A 20,882-nucleotide genomic window follows, 5' to 3' on the forward strand; every position below is an offset into this window, starting at 1 on the left:
CATAGTGATTCGATTGTTTTGTCCCAGAGTGGGCATATCTGGGAAAGATCCCTTTGCTAAACAAGCAGATATATTTAAGTGTATGGCCACCTTAAGACTTCATATGCTAAGCACTGTGCATACTTATTTAAGGTATGCTCCTTCACCTTGAACAACTGTCCAATTTGATGCCAAGTGAATGAAACAAGCAGTAACACATTACACATGTAGCTAAGACACATTGCCAAATGTGCCCAAATATGCCAGGGGATGGTAATGTCTTCCTTCACCATTTATCATGCCACTGACATACAAGGTGCACTTGAATACCATCTTAATGTTCTAGTGCCCTCGAGGAGAACTTCTCTGTCAGCTGCATTAAATCATTTTGCCAAAAATTAGAAATCTGTATGAATCAACTTTAAGAAAAAAATATGTAATTGCAAATGTGCTGAGGATAGTAGTTTTAATTTTATTATGTGGTTCTAGCCAAAAGGGAAGCCTCTGAACAATGTAAATAGTTTTGCACTGTTCGCTTTTAAGCCTTTTTTTTTTGTTGCAAGTTTTGTATAGGGATTCGTCTGCCCCACTCTGTAAGTTCAGTATGCAGTACTCTGTTTTAGTGCTTAGTCATTATGCTACAGTGCAGTGTTTGAAAGCTGCTTCGAACCTCTGGCACCAGCACTGTGTCTCTTTTAGGCCCACGGAGCATGGGCTCTGCCTTGTATTTTTGCAGGCTGAGAGAAGCGGATCCTCTCAAAGCCCATGCTCCATTCATCTAAGCAGTTTTGCTTGCGTGTAGTGACATACAGTACAGTGGAGCAGAGGTTAGCCTGAAGATTCCTCCTTTTGTTTATTTGGACAGACTTCCGCTGCATGTGAGTGCATGCAGACAGATGTAATTCAGGTAGATTGAGGTGGGGCACAAAGCAGATCCACTTCTCTCAGGCTGCAAAAATGCACAGGCTGAGAGAGGCAGAGTGTGCCCATATGTTAAGTGATCTGAAAGTTACCTTTTTAATCCCCTTTTTTCCCTGCAATTAACTGTATTGGAAGTATTACTAATAATGCAGCAGTAAATGCAGCTTCATCCACTCAGCACTGTTTACAGAATGGACAGAAAGATTACTATGCAGATGGCTACTAAATTGTAGAGGCCTCCTTAACTTGTACTTCTTGGAGTAGTCAAGACTTTTAAAGCCTTTGTAAAAAAAAAACATTAAAAGGGTCTTCTACCCAGAAACTGCTTTTTTGCACAGTGAAAGTTGAAAATTGATTCTAAAGATGGCCATAGACGTGCAGATTATTAGGCTATATCGGACGAACAAACTTCCATTCCAATCATCCAACCTGCAACTAACCATTCAGATTAATATAAATTAGTAAAAAGAACAACTCACACGATGCTCTGGCCATTAAGTGACAGACTGTAATTGTATGAAAGTTATATCCAACAAATAATAGCGACAGTTTCCCATTTATATTGTCAGATAGGCAATACATTAGCAAAATAAATCTTTTAACCCGTCTGATCGACTGAACGACCGATCGCCATGGCACGAAAAAATTTAGGGACAATCCATATAAAGTCCGAAAATCTAAATACGATAGTATCTTTGCGTCTATGGCCAGTTTAAGCAACTTTACAATTTACATTAATTACAAAGTTTCAAGCTTACATTCCCTGCACTCCTGTCTCTGACTTCTGAAATAATGTTGCAAGCCAGCTGATTAAAAGGCACTGGAACTGCTACATTGTTTTAGGAGTCAGATTTAGAGAACAGAAAGGGATTAACAAACACTGCTGTCGGTGGAAATTACATTTACAAATAGTTTTAAAAGCCTTGAAAATCTGTAATGTATATTTGAAAGTTGCTTAGAATATATTTTTCATTGTGAAAAAATTTTTTTTCAGTGGAGAAGACCTTTCATTTACAAACAAAAAGGGAATTGCAAAACTACATATATATATTTAGAAGAATTTTCTTTCCCTCTAAAGACAATATATAAAATGCAAACTCTATAAATATAGCCTGTTTCGATGTGGTTAAATATTTACACCAACAGATTTAGTTGTACAGAAGTGACCTTAAAGTAAAGTTATGCTGCATTCGAATTGACAATAAAGCTGCTAATCGATGGACCCCATTAGGGTCTCTGGCAGGGCTATGATTTAGGAAACCTAATTGCATTATTGTGTATGCTCGAGATATTTTAAGCTTTGGCTTATGTTGTATTTCCCATTCATATTATGACTAAGTATGTGTGTTTACTTTCGTAGAACTGTTCATTGCTGTTACCTTTAACAGATTTTGAGTGAGATGTTCCATCTTGTGGTTGCAATGCTCTCTAGTGGTAGAATGCAATGAGTACAGTAGGGAGACATGCAAGAATGCAATGGAATTCAGACACAGAAAGAAGCAAACAAGAAAATCTGCAATAGCAGTAGGTGTCTGTAAATTATAATTAACTTTTGCAGTAAACTTAATTTGATACATTTTCATTATGACCTTCACCAAGCTACTTTTTCGAAACATTTCTAAAGGAGATCTAAACCCCCCAAAAATTGCTAGATCTAAACTTACTTAGGCTCCTGTAATCAGTTGTATTGATTAATTTTCTATTTGTAGAGGTTTTTAGAGTTTTTTTTAGAGGTATTTATATTTTTATACCGTCAATTCCAGGCTTTTGACTTAACTGAGAGTCAAAACCCTGTGGAGTATATTTATAACAGAGTGAAGTTAGAGATCTCCAAAGTCCACAGAGTGAAATACCGCCTCTCTCCATTCATTGCTATGGGATCTTTAAAGGCGTTTTTATCAAAGGGCGATAGTGAAAGTTCACTATTTGATAAATACGCCTTTAAAAATCCCATAGAAATCAATGGTGAGAGGAGGTATTTCACTCTGTGGACAGTGGAGACCTCTAACTTCACTTTTTGATGAATATACCCCTGTGGGTTAACTGAATACATCAAGGATCGATTTATCATGCTGCTTAAAAGGTGGAGTGAAACATTATTGGTGATGTTGCTCATAGCAACCAATCAGATCTTTGTTTTTGTTATCGAACTGTTGAAATCGAATTGCTGATTGGTTGCTTTTGGCAACGCCATCGGTAATGCTTTGCTGCTAAGCTGAAACCTGTCTAGCAGTGTAAAACAGCTAATTCTCAGGGGCATATTTATCATGCTGTGTAAAAAAACGGTGGACTAATACACCATGCTTCGCAGTGTAAAAACCAGAGAAAACGCATCAAAGTTTTACGATGTTTTTTACATCAATTGCTAAAAGCAGTGTCAAATGACGGCATTCATATAGTGTAAAATTACACACGACATCCGATATTTTACACCACTTTTTATGGCATTTTTTCAGAAAAATTTCAATTTACTCAGCATAATAAATATGCTTAAAACCACTTAGAATAGGATGCAAAAGTGCTCAAAGGACCAATCAAGATGTATGTATGTATGTATGTATGTATGTATGATGAAGCCTTTCATGTTCCCCCTGAATAAAATTAGCTGCCTCATTGATGGCTGCAATGACAGTATTGAAACAACATATAGCCTAGCATGTTGACTCCATTTTGTACCTCCGTTTTTGTGAGACTATTGCATAAATCTTCGGCATTTAAAGAGCAATGCACTAGTCCTTAAAATGGTAGGGTCAGTCTTAAGCAGATCTCCCAGAGGCCTAGTCAAAGTAATGAGAAGATGATATGTACCCCTTTAAAAGGATGTGTCTGAGTGGTATCTTGACTGCTGAATAAAATACATATAAAAAGTGGGCTATACTGGATATGTTGTATGATACTGTGTGCGAGTATTTGTATTTACAATACAGTATGTCATGTTGTAATACTTCAAGCTCCAATGGAAGCTGTCTTTTTTTTTTTTTTTTTAATAGAACAGTATTATTTTCATGCTTTACCATATTAGTCAGGACTTTTACATCTTTCACGTCAGTCCTCGCCTCAGAGAAGCTTACAATCTGAAGGTCCCTTTCATATTTCCATGTACATTATCATCAATTTTCTCAAGACAATTAACCTGCCTATATGGTTTTAAAGTATGGGAGGAAACCTGAGTTAATCTTCACTATTTTCCCCAAACAATGTTTACTCACACTCAATAATGGGCAACATGTGGTCCTCCAGTCAATGGTGGAGCAAAATACTTCCCAACAGATGAAAGGCTGGAACATCAATGGTTGACAAATATTGGTTTTGATTGCTCATTAAGGATATAAGCATGTCCCTATTCGATCAACATTAACAGGAAAATGATGGAGACAAATATGTGGCAATCTCCACTCTACTGCTTGTACTACCAAATACAAGGTTTGCCCTAGGTTTTTAAGCCAGTGCCAGGTGGGAACCAGGACCTCTTTTCCCGATTCCCACTCCCTTGTCTGCACCCCACCACCCCCACTCCTTCTGCTTAACAGCCAGGGTGGGAGCAGGAGCAGGAGTGGCAAAATGGCCAAAATTTGTGAAAATCTTTCCTAGCAGATGTATTAGAGCTCATTCAACCAATTCCAGCATAAACAAAATCTAACAAAATAACTGCCTTTGGCACCCATCCTGCATGTGGAGAGACAGTGTTTCTGGTGATTTTAAATAAGTGAGCTCTAATACATCTTCTAGGCAAACGGAGCCCCCCTCCCCCATAAAGGATTTAAACCTGTCAATCAACAGCTGACACCCAACTCCTGCATGAAGAGAGACAGATGCTGGCAAATTAGACTTGCTGGAAATTGTAATGCAGTTACAAGATTTTGGGCATAATTGTGTGGTATTCTGTTTTGTTAGAATATGTACAGGCAGTATAACCCTTTTGGCTGAATATCTGTGTCATCTATTTAGGGAGCTGGTATATTTAGGGAATCTCTGCTATTAAAGCAGACAGGGCTGTTTCAGGCACTTGAAGTAGCCTAATTTTTTTCCTCTTCATGTCCCAGCTCCTTATAAATAGTATAGCTTGCTGGAGCACTTTGAACTTTTATTTCAATAATTAGCTTTTTCCTGCATCTCTGTTTTTAATGTGCCTCAGTAACTGGAATTCATTAAAAACAATTTGTTTATGTTTCTAGTAATGTGTAGGCAGGAGTCTTTCACAGAGGTGCTTAGCTTCCCCACTACTTGATCATAAGTCACTGTTTTAACTGCTTGATCAGTAGTGTAATTGTGCAGCTCGCACTGACTGGATTAACCTACATTTCATGGTCTGTGTGCAGAAAGATGCTGCTGATACTTAGGCAGCAGAGATACAGTGCTTGTATGCTTTCAGTGTAGCTAGACAGTGACAGATTAGCATTGTACTGCATCACTGCTAGGTAAAATCCCCCAGCATCCCTCCTTACCGAGAACGGCAGCCTCCTCTTGTGTACCAGCATCGACCTGCTGCTAATTTAGTTGACATTTCCTTGAGATGGAGAGCCCCTGCCGAGCAAGCTGCTACCTTGTGAAAGCTTCATCGTTTTCTGTTTGATGACTTATTCACAGCCAGCCTATGGATATCTAGATCTAAAAGTATATTCCGGCGCACACATGTAATGATCCCTATGGAAGTGTCGGGGGCTTTTTGTTTTGCTTTTGGGAAGTGAGAAGGAGCAGAATTTATCTGCATTGTGGAACTGCATTTTGTAACTGCCTGTTTCATTCTGTAAGTACAAACCCTGATTCAGCATTTTCACTGCACTAAAAGCTCTGTCCTTTTTGTTCACCTTGAAATCGCCTGCCCTAGAAAAATGTAACCATCCTTCCTCGTATTAGCTTCAGTGTAAATTTTGCCCATTTTGGTACATTTTCAATGCAAATGCATCGTTCATCGCTTTATTATTCTTTTCAGTTATTCTTCTGAGTTTTTTTAATGTATCTGCTCATGTATTTAATTTCAACATCCTTATCCAACACTCTCATATTTTTTTATGTTTACGTCCCTTTCCTTTTTCATCTTGACAGTGTTTTACTCTGCTATTCCCATTGCTTGTAATAATTCAGAGGGCATGATATTTGCTTGCTGATATTTGCTGACTGTGTTGTTTCTGCTGCAGTGCTGGCTCTCTCAGGGGCAATGCTTTGTGCATAACTGACTAGTGTTTTGCCAAATACATTTGTAATGGCTTTATATGCACTGCCTTTTGAAAAGTCTTGTGAGATAGTAAAAATATGTGTGCATCAAACAGTATTGATCAGTGTTCTGGGGGAGAGTGCATTGATTATGCTTATTTGCTACTTAGTCAACACTGAGATGCAAGCAGAACAGAAATGATAACACCATGATTTCAAGAGCAACGTGATGTTTATAAATAAGGCTGGGCTTGGAACCCAGTGTCTCTGATGCAGCACCAATGGGCTGGACAAAAGGGAGACTTCTGTGCTTTGCCAACATCGTCATTCTAAAAAAGGCACATTGGAAGCCATCTGTCTTCTAAAGCTACTATGCTCTTGCGACCCATAACAGTATTTCTCTTGAAACATTGTACTGTATGATGACAGCTCACTATAGATATACAGCTATAAATATACAGCTATACAGCACCAGGTCTTGATAAGCAAATGCACAAATAATTTCTCATTTATTGACTGCTATGAATCTGACCGACATAAATACAAAATATTAGTGCATCCACATTTCTTAGTCTCAGCCTGTTTACAAGTATTTTAAGGCAAAGTCCCTACATATTAAAACCTATCTACATAATGTGGTTAGAGTAAAGGGGGAATGCACCTGTCCATAACTATCCGTATGGTGAGGATGAAGTTAATCTAGTCATAGAAACTTTGCAAACTGTATTTTTTTTTCTATTTTGCTTTTCTCTTCCTTCATCCTGGAATATAGTTATAAGACCATAGGGCCATCTGGTTGAAATGCCAGAGATTTCTGATTTTTAATTACTTTTTTCTGTTTTCACTTCTGGTATGCAGCAATTGCACTTCTGGTTTATGATGGCTTTTCTGTTTTCATGGTGGCAAGCAACTACAGGTTGTGTTGCAGATAATCCAGTAGCAGGTCAGATTGGGTAGCTGGTGGGTTAAAATGAGGGTTGAAGGTCAATGTCAGAGAAACATTAAACAAATGACCCATTAACCAGCAGAAGAAGACAAATGAATAGAGATAGTATATTTATGTACATTTATGTAATCACAAGGTCAAAACCATTTTATAAACCAAACAAGAATACTTATTGTATAGGTAGCCAGCTAGCTAGTGCCATGGGCCCAAAAGCTCTGGGGACCCCTGTACTTACCACCTGCCTAGGACAGATCTTCCTTGCACCTGATATCACTGTGCTGAACACCTTGTGCTGCATTTTTAGTGAGTGCATCTTGCAGCACCAATCCCAGTGTCCTTGTATCTTGAATTTCACAAGGTATGCAGCAATTTCAGTAGACGAACTGACAAGAACATTATTTTTGCAGTTAGTTTGCAGCAAACCTGTTTTTAACCTGCTAAGCATCACTCCTGGATATAGCATTATGGCAATATCATCGTTGTTAGGACATATTTCTTTTATCTAGCAGCTGTGAACCACTGAAGGAGAGAGTATTTTTCTTGCTGAGAACCATTTAGCATTCTTATGGTAACATAGCCTTTTCACATTTGTCTAAAAGCATTATAGTTCTTTTCAAAAAGGCATGTTGGAGAGTCTGCAGGTTTTTTTTTTTTTATAAATTTGTTTTCCCCACTCACGTTTATTCTTAGACCTGTAAATATAAAATAACACAACACATTTGGCACATAGCAGAAAGTGTCAGATTATATGAGCAGTGACAAACTGTATATTAAAAGAACAGGATGACACCATCACAACACAGGATATGCTTCCTGTAGCTACTTTATATCTATTTATGGGGAATATTGTTGTAAAATAGGGCTGTCAGAAGAAGCAAAAGAGTTCCATGACCATGTATTGGAATATGGCTGTTTTCTAATGGCCTGCTTTTATAACCAGTAGGGAAATCCAAACTGCCTTTTAATGTTCTCATATATAATTGTTTTTAAATGAATCTATGACACAAAGGCATCATTACTCACAGTAGGTAAGGGTACATTCTACAGTTTATTTATGGCTGTGCTAAAAATCTTTGATTGGGCAGAAGTATCTATTTTTGGTAAAACAATTATCTAAAACTCAAGGCCTAAGGGACATTAGAGTGCTTCAAGAATAAAAAGGACAATGAAATGATAAATTACTGGATGGTTCCGATTTATTAGGCAATCATAAGTGAATCTAAACACTCATATTGAAATTGTATCATATCGAACTCTTCTATTAAAAAAAAACACACTATCCCAGTGTACTTGTCAGTACAGCACCTCATTGTGGGGTAGGTAGTCCTACAAGAACATACACGTTGTCTTGTCCATTGGTCCATGTGTTACTTCCTGAATCCCACTGACTTTACATGTGCACCTTGGAGAACCTTAGAATGCAGTAAAGTCAGGTCTAGGGTTGCCACCTGTCCTGGAGCTCATAGACCTGCGACCACCCCCATGAATACAGAGTTGATTGTGTTTGTCAGGGCTACATTTATGGGGAGGGGGGGTGAAAGGAGGAATGTAGGCGTCTGTCCTCTCCTTCTCCCAACTAATTCCCTGAGCATGTGTTATGAGTTATGGTGAGGTGATCCAGAGCAAGTGCTTTGTTCAGTAGCACCACAGGGGGGTCCTCTTGCACTTCTGTCCCTGCTCTTGGTAAATTGCTCCTTTTTTCATATTGTGGCATTCCGATTAAAATATCATGCTATCTAGAAATGGTGATAAATCTCCAGAAGTGCAGGCATGCCAAATTTACCAAACCCTGTTTTAAATTAGTGATTTTCAGTACAAATACATTTTTCTGCATAGTAAGGAAGAGATAATTATTGTACGGGCTTCTCTTGAAGATACACTGAAAACATACAAAGAAAAATTTGCCAGTTTACTATAACTAGGCATGGATTTGCACTCTGCATTTATTTTCTTTTTGTTTTTTGGAGAATTGATCAACTGATTCAGTTAGAAGCAGAATTACAATTTTCTAACATATGTAATAGAATGGAATATAGCTGTTTCACATCCGCTTCTATAAACATATTCTGCAGCAAAGGGAAATCCAGAACCATAAAACCTACAGTGGGCTGCATTATGAGGGTTAATCAAATACTGTATGCAGAACAAATCAATGGGGAAGGCTTTTTATAAAGTAAAATCATGACATTTCCCAGAATGTCAGGAAATCTTTTTTCACAATTGGTACAATTTGATCTGCAAGTATAATGCTAATGAAGTCCAATTCGGCCTTTAAGTCTACCCTTGAACCATTTATGTAAATGCCTTTGTGGCACTTTTATTTCTTCATGTTACTGGCCCATTCAAGCAATCTCTGATTATAATATGATCATAACAGTGGGTAATGGTAATACATGTGCTGCACGCTGGCTCTGTGATTAGCACATTTGCCTTACAAAACTGGGGTCCTGAGTTTGATTCTTGCTTGGATACAGTCTACAAAGACTTTGTATATCCTTCCCATGTCTGCGTAGGTTTCTCTGAGATGTATAAACTATGTAAAGAGCTGTGTATCAGCACTATATATAAATAACCAATAAAAACTAAACAGATGGGGATTAATTGTTTATCTCTGTGTCCTGATTTTTTTTTTTTGTTACAAAATTGTTAATACTCTGAGTTAAAAGTTAAGCTGATTTTCTCAGCTTAGTAGTTCAAATTCTCGAGTCCTCTCTTGAAAGGCCCCTAGTGCAAAAAATGAAGGTGAATCAAACCATTGCATATAATATTTGCATAATCTGCAGTTTTTAAATGTAAGTACGGTTGTTTCAGGCAGTCAAACACACTGAACTATCTATAGAAATGTATAAAGGGCATTGATTCATGGGTATGGTTTTTAAGTGCAATATGGGGAAAAAACAAGTTTGACCTGCTTCTAAGGGTACATATGATGCTAGTAAAAGGGAAAGCATAACTGATTTGCAATAACACTACAGGCAGATGCAGTAATGCTGGTATCTGTCTTTGTTAGTATTTCCCTTGTATGTACAGTAGGTTGCAGAACAAACCTATTGGTACACGCTCTGCTTTGCATTAGGAAAGCCATTTGAAAAGCACCATCAAAATATCATTTACATACAACATTTTCATTTACATTTTAACTGCAACAGTAAAATGGTTCAGATTGTCAAGTTTTCATTAACATTCACCATTGTTTATAGATCCTCTGGAAGCACAAGGAGGATCAGCTGCAGCATAGTCTCCATAGCCCTGCCCATAATCTTCATTAACGCTTTAGTGGTTACCTCAAATGATCCTTTACCCATTTCCACTTTCATTTTTAATTTCCCTTTTAACTCAATAAATATGAATCAATACAGTAAAAACACATTTAGGCTGGTTTGAAATAACAAATCCGGAAGGCTTAAGTTGGCCACAGGATGTAATATTCTTGTAGGAGATAAATTGTCATGACTAAATCCTAATACCTCAGCACAAAATAATTTGGGTTACATGCATTTAAAGTAGCCTAGATGCATCAATTCTCTGAAATATAATTCAGTAATGAAGAAAATGTGGGGTACATTGGCTTGTTGTCCTAAATGTTTGGTGGGAGGTGGAACTATCTGATCTTTCTTTTCATATTCTTAAACCTTTTCCTCTATCTCTCTCTTTTCACGTCTATCTTCCTGGCTGCTTGCAGGGCAGATTAACTGCACTTTTCTCTTAATTTAAACATAATTTAATATACTTAATGTTAAACTTACATTTGAGCTTACAATTAGATATAGTTCATCTTAACCAGTCTGAAGAGAAATATTAGGGCTTAACTACATGGGTCAGATTTTATCTGATCTTGCCACGCAGCATCACGCAACAACTCAAGATTTCGTTGTATCCTACAAAATCTGATCTCTATAGCTATAATTTAAAGTCAGATCAGATAAAGTCAGATGGTGTATTTTTTGTTCGTGCATCTTCTTCTGACATTCAGGGTGTTATTTATTAATGTGGACCTGTCACCTACACATAAAAATCCTTTCCAAATTAAACATGAAACACAAAGTCTTTTTTTTTCATTAAAACATCCATACCTGTTATAAAGGTGTTTAAATATCTGAGCTGCCAATCATATATTGCTTGCCCCGCCTCTATGAATGAGGCATAGAGGTGGAGCAGTCAAATACTTTCACTTTCCATTCAGCAAGTCCTATATGTCACTGCACTTCTAAACAATGCCCTTCCCTCCTCTGGTTCTGTAATTGTGTAGGGCATTGCTGTTGGGCATTACACAAAACACATCCAACAGTTGTCATGTTCCATGGCAAATTTTCCCTGTAGTTTTACACATTAGATTTTTGTATCCATCCCATTATATTTTGACCAATGCGACTACATCAGATGCATTCTGTTGATCCAATACCATCCTACAACATTTCCAATGTATTTATCCCTTAATATCTGGTTGAAGACCGTACGTGATCATATATAATTATATAATCTATATTCTCTTCTGAGAAAAACAATTGCAAAATGATTTTACAATTTATCTTTAGTATGTAGTAAAAAATAAAAGCACAAAAGACAGGGAATCATTTCTAAGTGTAAATAAATAAATTCCGTATCTTTCCTAGTGTCTCACTCACTGTCCCACTCAGTGTGTGTTTAGTGCTCTGTACCGGCAATTGGTCCTCCTGTGATCCGGATTTCAAGCTCTCTCAAGTCCACACTTATTCCTGGAGTGGTTTCCTTATTTGGGCTGCTCACTTTTATCCAATGCATTTCGATCCACTTTCTCAAGGACTTCTTGAATAATAAGCCTTCCCCTAAACCATGATACTGATCATTGTTTTCATTTCTTTTGAGAGTTGATTTGAGGATCCCATGCTTTCACTCCTTAGAGGAGAGTCGAACCGAAGCACAGCTTGCAATTGGCCACCTTTAATACCCTTTCTCATGATTGGACACACCTGCCTATGAAGTTCAAGGCTTAACGAGATAATCCAATCAATTTGGTGTTTCAATTTGGTGTTGCCAGTAATCAATATTGAGCAGTTACATGCATTCAAATTAGCAAAATTACAAGGGTACCCAAATTTTTGCACAGCGGGTTTTTCACATTTGATTTAATCTCAACTGAATGCTGCTTCACTAAAAATCTTTGTTCAGAAAACACCCCAGTACTCAGAAGTTCCTGGGAAATGAAAGACATACCACCAGGGTTGCCATCAGGGGGGGGGGGCCCTATCGCCAATGTTTTTTTAAGAAATATTTTTTTAGTTGTAAGGGGGGCCCTGTTGCCAATGTTTTTTTAAAAAAATTTTTTTGTGGCCCCAATCTTTTTTTAGTTGTAAGGGGGGCCCTGCGCCAATGTTTTTTTAAGAAATATTTTTTTAGTTGTAAGGGGGGCCCTGTTGCCAATGTTTTTTTAAAAAATTTTTTTGTGGCCCCAATCTTTTTTTAGTTGTAAGGGGGGCCCTGTCGCCAATGTTTTTTTAAGAAATATTTTTTTGTGGCCCCAATCTTTTTTTAGTTGAGGGGGGGCCCTGGGACCAATGCTTTTTTTAAAAAAACTTTTATGAGGGGCCCTGGCGCCAATTTTTTTTTTAAACTTATAAGGGGGCCCTGACCATCAATAGCTTTTTATAACTTGTGTGTGTGAGGGGTTACTTTTTTAGCGCTGCTGTCTGTGTGGTCTTTTAAAGGGGTGGTTCACCTTCAAACAACTAGTTGTTTTCAGATAGATCGCCAGAAATAACAACTTTTTCCAATTACTTTCTATTTTCTATGTGTGACGGTTTTTCTAATATTGAAGTGTAAAGTGTAATTTCTCTCCTTCTGAAGCAGCTCTGGGAGGGGGGGCGCCGATCCTGTAAACTGTTCTGAATGGATACATTTAGTTGATACATTTCTTACCTTTGTCCCTGCTGAGCAGAATCTCTGGGTTTCATTAAAGGCAACTGTTAGAATTGATACAATTGTTACTAATACTCCAGAGATGCTGCTGAGAAATGTATCAACTAAATGATGCAAAATTGTAACAGTTTGAGTCTGGCAGCTCAGTAATTCAGGTGCAGACTCTAAACACCAGAGACACAAACATTCACCTTTAAACTTAGATTTTGGAAAAAACGTAAAAAATAAATAATGGAAAGTAATTGAAAAAAGTCTTTATTTATGGGGAACAATCTAAAAACAACTGAATTGAAAAAAATGTTTGGAAGGTGAACAACCCCTTTAACTGTGATGTGGGCGGGGCTTGGGCACCAGTGTGGGTGGGGCTTGGGCACCAGGGTGGGCGGGGGCAGGGCCCAGGGGGCCCCAAAAATGTTGTTGTATGGGGCCCCGTGATTTCCAATGGCGGCCCTGCATACCAATGTTATCTCTTTTTGTTTAAACGTGGAGTAAATTATTATCTGAGAAGGGTTCCCAAACTTTTTCATATGACTGTGTATATATATATATATATATATATATATATTCCAGTTTGGTAAGATGTATGTCTGCCCTTGTTTGCTTGTGTGGACTTGAATCATAGCGGCATTTAGTACTTAAATGGCAATGTTCTATTTAGGATTACCCAGTGGCACATGCTACTAAAAAACTAATGTTTTATGAAAACGGTTTATATAGATAAAGAAGCATATGAGCTGTTTTATGCAATACATTTTCATAGTGACCTGCATTGTTGGTGGTATAGATTTTTTTTTTAGCCTAATTGGTGGGGAGAGTTAAATACTTTATATCCCATTGGGTTAATAAGTCTTTAATAGTTTTGTAATATAGAAAAGAAACATTTGATACACTTTGGGGCAGATTTATCAAAGGTCGAGTTATGTTTTCCCAAACAATTCAAGTTTTTCAAGGTTAGTTTTCAGTCAAAACTCAAATTTTCATTTAAAAAAAATGAACTTGAATTTTTCAGGTTTTAAAAAAAAAAACAAAGTTTTATTATACCCCGAAGCTGGAAATAGCTTGAATCTGAAAATACTCCAGCTAAAACAAGTCAAGGTCATGTAGAAGTCAATGGCAGAGGTCCCTTGAACCATTTGAAAATAGCCTTCATGATGTAAAGAGTTTTGGTTTTTTTTTTTTGGTGAGTTTTGCTCAAAAACTCAATTCGAGTTGTTTTCCTTGGGAAAACTCGATTCGTTTGAGTATTCGTTTTTTCCGCCCCCAAATTCATTGATTGGAGTTTTTTACATTCGAGTTTTTTCATTAATTAGAAAACATTTGTGTTGTAAGTTTATATAAGGTATTAAAAACCTCACGAAGCTCACAAACTCAACCTTTGAAAAATAACCCCTTTTATGTGCCAATTAATTTTTCACTTTTGGCTTCTCTGCTAATTATTTAGCAAAGCACAGCATGAACTATATTTATTTATTTATTTTATTTATTTTTTTTTTTTTACTCTGAACCCCAGTCAGTCCCAAAAATATAACTGCATGCTTTCTGTTCCTATCTAGGGCATCCAAGATGGACCTGCGGTGTGCACTGGAAGAGTGCACTATGGCTCTCAACCTATTTCTCAACAATAAATTTTCTGAAGCATTGGAACTACTGCGTCCTTGGTAAGACACAAACAATAAAATATCTTAAACATATATAGCAATAAATATTGACTTAGCGGGTGACATACTGTATCTTTAGTCTTTTAGACTTCATCAAACCTCACAGATCCAAACATGTATTATCAGGATATTTTAGCTCTGAAAAACAATTAGCCCTTATCTTTTCTCTAGCATGTGATACAAATTAGGAAGCAAAGATATTTAAGGGTGATAATGTTTGGCACTGACCGCTATCGCTCAATATATGCAAATGTGTTTGACTGTTAAAGTCGTTCACCTTCTGACAAAATGAAACAGGTGTTATCTTTTATAAATGTGTCAATTTGTTAAATAAGTGCCTGGATAATAATCCTATCAGGACATGGGGATACTATTGAACCAACCCTTTAATGACCTGAAGAAATACTTGTAACTCTCTATTTTTTTGACGCGCGTCTTTTTTTTTTTTTGACGCATGTCGCCATACAAGTCTATGGGCGTAATTTTTTCGTCGAAACGAGGCGAAAAAATTCGCCCATCCCTACTATTGGGTTTATTTAATGTGTAAATAAAGTATGGAGATCCAAATTACAGAAAGATCCTTTATCTGGAAAGCCCCAAGTCCCGATCATTTCAGATAACGGGTCCCATACCTGTATTTATAAAAGGAATACATGTAAACTTTGTACTATTTCTCTTTTTAGTATTTAGTAGGGGATTTTTTTCTTGGCTTTGGTGTATAAGAAGGATCACCCTATATATAAAAATATATTGTATTGTACTTATGAACTTCATTGTGCTAAATCTGTGAAAACAAAGTTCAGAGGGATTAAGATATGGTGAGGTCCTGTAATCATACCTAAAAAAGTGCCCCTTATAATTATTTGTGTATTATATGAATCTTCATTCTACAACAAAAAAAACATTGAACCCACTAATCTGTTCATGTGTGTCTGAGGCCTAAAGGAAAACACTATATAGTGTCTCTTTTATTTATTTTTTGTTTTTTTACAATATCCATTTTCTGCAGTAAGTAGTTTGTACTTTGTCTTGTATAGGGCAAAAGAGAGCATATACCATGCTCTTGGTTACAGCACTATCTTGGTTATGCAGTCAGCTATGACCTTTGAACCTCAGGATGTCCAGATGGGAATTACTACAATGAAGGAAGCATTACAGACCTGCCAAAGGTAATGCCTTAAAAAATTCCATACATGTTGGTCTGTAGTATGATAGGTATTGGTAACAGACAGGTTGGTTTTCTTATTGAACCTTAAGGGCTTAATGTAAAATGGTCTCATGCTTGCTACTTGATTAGTAACCCAACCAGCAGTTACCATTTAGGATTTCTTTAGATGTTTGTTTTTAAAACAACTTTTGGTTGGTTGCTATAGTTTAGTAGATGTGGTCAAACTTTAGACTTTTTTTCATTTTATTTCAAGTCTGCTATTTTTGTGTAAAAGAAGAACTAGACATTCTGAATGAAACATGACTAACAAATCATTTATATCCTAGTAACATACCTGTCAAAGAATCGTGTATCACATATTAAACCGATTTAAAAACAAATCGGATTGCAACACCAAATGCAGGGAAATGAAATATCCATTTGTACAGCTTCATTGAAATAAAGATTTAGCTAAAAAACTGTACATCAAACACAAATGGAATAAAAGTTTCCATTGAATTTCACATTAATCTTTTAATATTTATTCTGCAGGTTCAGGAAGAGAAATACTGTTGTAGAGTCACTCTCCAATCTGGTATCAAAGCAGTCAGGGGACCAGTTAACTGAAGGTATTGGCAGATTACACAACATTGTCTGCTTGGTTTTTCTGTTTACTAAATGAATGCAAAATATAACAGCGCTTTACTCACTGACAACAGCTGAAAATAAACATATGTAACAGTAGAGGCATGATTTGCAGTTTTCCAGAGCCTGCTATTTGTCCATCTTTAAACCTCCCAGAGGCTGTCTGCATGACTCCATATTGTCTGGTAAGCTAAGGCTAACACCACACAGGGCTGATTCTAGGTCGCAGAAAAACGTAAGCTGAGAACCAGACCCAATGCTGTCATTAGCCTTTTCCTATGACAAAATCTAAAATAAGGAGGGCAGTCTTATACAGTAAATTACTTTTTTTTTATATTCCATATTACAAACATATACATATATTATTACAGGTGTGAATGTACATGCCGTTTTCCTTAGCAAAATTTATGACTAAAACGTAACAACTTCTAGAATAGCCCATTTAGTACACCATGGTAAATGCAAAAGTGAAAAAAATGCTTAAATATATTTAAACATGTATATAACAATGCATCTATATTACAAACAAAAGCATAAATAAACCACTAATGTTCACAGTGCAAAATAGCTTAATATGTTACAGCAGACACATTGTGCAAAAACATGAGACACCCCACCCCACTCCTTTCTCAAGGGGATGTTTGGTGTATTTTACACTGTATTTACACATCTAAATTTGCCCTTGATTGTTTATTATCGTACAGAAAGGCTCTATGTGGCAGGCTTATTAGGGGTTTTCTGCCAAGTGTAACATTTTATAAAGTAGTGTCGTTTGCATGGAGGAATCTATTCCTCGGTACTCTAGCCATTCTGCTTCTTTTCTGGTAAACGAGAAAAGCACTGGCATGATTTGTTATATTTAAATATATGAAATCTGAACCTCTTAGGTAAGGGATAATAACAAAACACTATTTAAGCTTGTGTAAAAATTAAATGGTATGCTAATTAGATATACTGATAAACTTGGATAAATAGTCATTACATAATTATTCACTTATATATTTTTCTAGTTCTAAAAGTACAGTATCACTGCATTAACAACCACTATAGTTAAGTAGAGGTGTATTACACCCCATGCTTAAACACTGACTTAATATACATGGGCTGATAAAATCTGCCAACTGTGTACCTCCATTCCCCAGGGCTAACATCAAGGAATGCATGTCTGCATTAAAACATGTTTCTATATAAAATAGGAATTCCAATACTGAAGCAATTCAGATTAGCAGTGCAATTCCTAAAGAAAATATTTTTTTTCTTAATTTTAAGAAACACTAGCAATGTTCTTTCCTCATCAGGTTAAACTTGCATACACAGAGCAAGCAGATCAACCCGTTTAGTGATTTTTGATCAAACTTGTATCTTTTTGTGGGTTGGCTTAACACAGGTCTATTGCAAATAAATAAATAAATCGTATCAGAGAGATATAATTAGAAAACATAATTAACTGATGACCTCCACTCCCTTGTGTATGTGGTTATCACCCAACCAAGGACATGTTTACATCTGTTTGATCTATATTTTCTAGCCAGCTGTCAGAATTAATAGATAGTGTTTAACAACACATGTGGCTAACTGTCGGCAGGACCATGGCTATAAGTACAGTATTAGAAACACATTGCAAGTGACTTCACCATTGAGTCAGTGTTCGCCATATTTATTTCCGATCCATTACAGATTAAAAGCAACAACTAAAAGATCCCTAAACTTTGTTTCCTAAGATGTTTCCTAAATTAGAATTTGTCTATTGCACCCTCTAACCATGTTCTCTATCATTGTAAATGTTCCCCCCCTAGAGGAGATGCATGCTGAGATCTGTTATGCAGAGTGTCTCCTGCAGAAGGCTGCACTGACATTTGTTCAGGTAATCAATGTTTCACCACCTCTATCCATTCACTCTGAACTTGTGACCAAGCATTTGTTGTATGTAGTAAGTTCATCCTTGAGCATTACATATTCAGCCATTTGATAGCCCATTGAAGCCCCTGGTTGTATGTGAGATATAAATTAAGCTGCCACCGAAAAGCATTGTTTATTTCTAAATTAAGTTAATGACTTTTTTATTGATCTATTTTAGAGCAAGGATTGTTGTAATAGATGCCTTTTCAATAATAATATATAAATGTCCATATTCTTTATTATCAGAGCCTGCCAGACTGCTAAAAAATAAACATTTCTCTTTTTGAAGAAAATCAGATATTATGCTGTTATTAAAAATAGGTTGCAAAGTAAAATATTAGTCACTGACCTTAACAAAGGCTGACATTCCTGAAAAAGTTAAAGGGGTTGTTCATCTTTAAAATAACTTTTAATATGGTGTAGACTAGAGTGATATTCTGAGACAATTTGCAGGACGTTGCAGGTCTTACTGCAGTAATATTGTTTTGGCCCCCTGTCTTGTGCTACAGTAACTGGGTGGCTATGGATAGGTATAGACTGTGTACAACAGAATCTCAATAAAACCACACATTAACCAGCACTTGATAAGTAAGCATTGATTGTGCCAGCTATCATCAGATTACTGTCTTAGCTTACAGAGACAGAACAGGGCATCTGGCAGTAGCCAGCAGAAATATTTTGGTATTTTATATTTTAGTGTTTGTAGTGTTATTCATACATATTTCTTTAGTTCCCCCCCCCCTTAGCTGTAGGTTTAAAGGGGACTTGACACCCAGACATAAAATGTAAAACAAATAGAACGAACCATCCAGATTGCACCATCCCATTCAAATTCTCTGACTGACCAGTGAATGATAAAATACAACTTTTATTTAAGTGCTGATGACCAAGCGATGATGTGAGCCTCTCTCTGGCTATGCGGCTATATAGATTTCTTCGGAACCCGGAAGACGACCTTTGCCTTTGATAAAGCTTGTGGGTGTGTGAGCAAAACGCAGGGCGTCAGAACACTTTGTAAAAACTGGGGCACTGAATTCCATCCGGGAAAGGAACTTGGGTGGTGGGCAAAAAAGGGTGGTTGAGGGAAGAATTTTTTCCCAGTGGCTAACCTGGTTGCAGTGCAAGAGGCATACCACATTCCTGTAACTGCTTCCTACAATTAAGAATAGTAAGGATGGCTAGACCCTTGCCATGTCACTTTTTTAAACCTTTTCTTTTTGGGGAATAATCTTTATTTTAAATATATTAAATAAAAATGATTTATTATTCACTGGTTAGTTAGGGGATTTGAATGGGATGGTGCAATCTGGAGGGTTATTTTTTTTCCTATTTGTTCTACATTTCGTGCTTTATTGACTCTGCACACCATTCACCTCTTATTGTGTGGAAGGTGCTCTCAGGATAAACAGACTTTTTGCATGGGATGGTATGTCAAAACTGCTGACTAGAGAACCCCAGTTTGAGTGATGGTTGAGAAGTTTAACTTTGGCAGCCATATTGCACAATGTAAGAAAAACTTTGCTTGAATAACAGGGCACTATAGTACATTAATGGAAAATTATGTTTTCTGGGCAAAATAAAATATATATTACTGTAACAGCTGGGCTGAAAGTCTATATTGCCACAAATATCCCCATGTGAATAAAAAAAAAAATAAAAGAATGTATAGTTTGGACTTTTTATGTTAATTTAGCTTTATTAGTATAAAAGGCATTACTAGAAAATCATGTAAACATTACAACCAATAGGCGTTTGCCTTCAGTAAGAATAAATTATATCTTAGTTTGGATCAACTACAATGTACTGTTTTATTATTACAGAGAAAAGGGAAATCTTGTTTAAAGATTTGGATTATTTGGATAAAATGGAGATGAGCTTTCTGGAAAATGGGATCTCATACCTGTAATATAATAATAACCCTATTAATAATAGTAATATTACAGTGTTTAGGAATGATTCATTTTGGAGTAAAATATGTCCTGCTTTAAGCACTAATCACCAAGTGGTTTTGATTTTTCCAGGATGAAAATATGATTAACTTTATCAAGGGTGGGATCAAAATCAGGACCAGTTACCAAATATACAAGTGGGTAAAACTGTTTATTTGGCTGTGATTAACGTTGCACTTAAATGCAAATCATTTCTTGTAACTTTTTTTTCCCAAAAGGGAGTGTCATCAAATGTACAGTTTAGCAGCATCTCAGGGCAAAATGTGCAGCGACACACACTACCAATTTGAAGGGGGCGTCAAACTAGGAATCGGTGCATTTAACTTGGTAAGATATACATTGTACATTTCTGTCCGAATGGCATTAAGAGGGCATTATATGAAACTTCCTGAACATATCAATCAATTTTTTTGAGTCACCATTGTGTAATATTGGCTTGTTGGTGTGTAGTAGTGGGTTTATGCACAAGTGGTATTAATACATGCAGTTTTTTGAGCAACCACAGTTGTAAACATGTTCTCGCAGAACACAAATTTTCACACCTTATAAACGGTGAGAAAATCAAGAGGTTTATTTTTATTAAGTCCCATAAGTGATTATATATGTATTTCTTTTTTATTCATAAAGACTAACTTGCATTTGATGGACATAGTGTACACCAGACTTTTCCTGTTCAATCTGTCTGTGGC

General features: G+C 36.6%; 1 protein-coding gene across 2 annotated transcripts in view; it reads left to right on the top strand.

Annotated features, from left to right (window-relative positions):
• ttc39b.L (tetratricopeptide repeat domain 39B L homeolog) overlaps positions 1-20,882 on the top strand; it is a 49,932-nt gene that overhangs the window by 17,763 nt on the left and 11,287 nt on the right. Inside the window, exons 1-7 of one of the 2 annotated variants that reach the window (XM_041581856.1) lie at positions 5,246-5,647; positions 14,449-14,553; positions 15,591-15,722; positions 16,253-16,329; positions 18,142-18,209; positions 20,266-20,330; positions 20,412-20,520. In XM_041581856.1, the coding sequence (XP_041437790.1) occupies positions 14,459-14,553; positions 15,591-15,722; positions 16,253-16,329; positions 18,142-18,209; positions 20,266-20,330; positions 20,412-20,520 (546 nt within the window). In that variant the 5' untranslated portion in view covers positions 5,246-5,647; positions 14,449-14,458. 2 annotated transcript variants of the gene reach the window in all.

This window comes from Xenopus laevis, chromosome 1L (genome assembly GCF_017654675.1).
Source record: "Xenopus laevis strain J_2021 chromosome 1L, Xenopus_laevis_v10.1, whole genome shotgun sequence".
Taxonomy (NCBI): Eukaryota; Metazoa; Chordata; class Amphibia; order Anura; family Pipidae; genus Xenopus; species Xenopus laevis.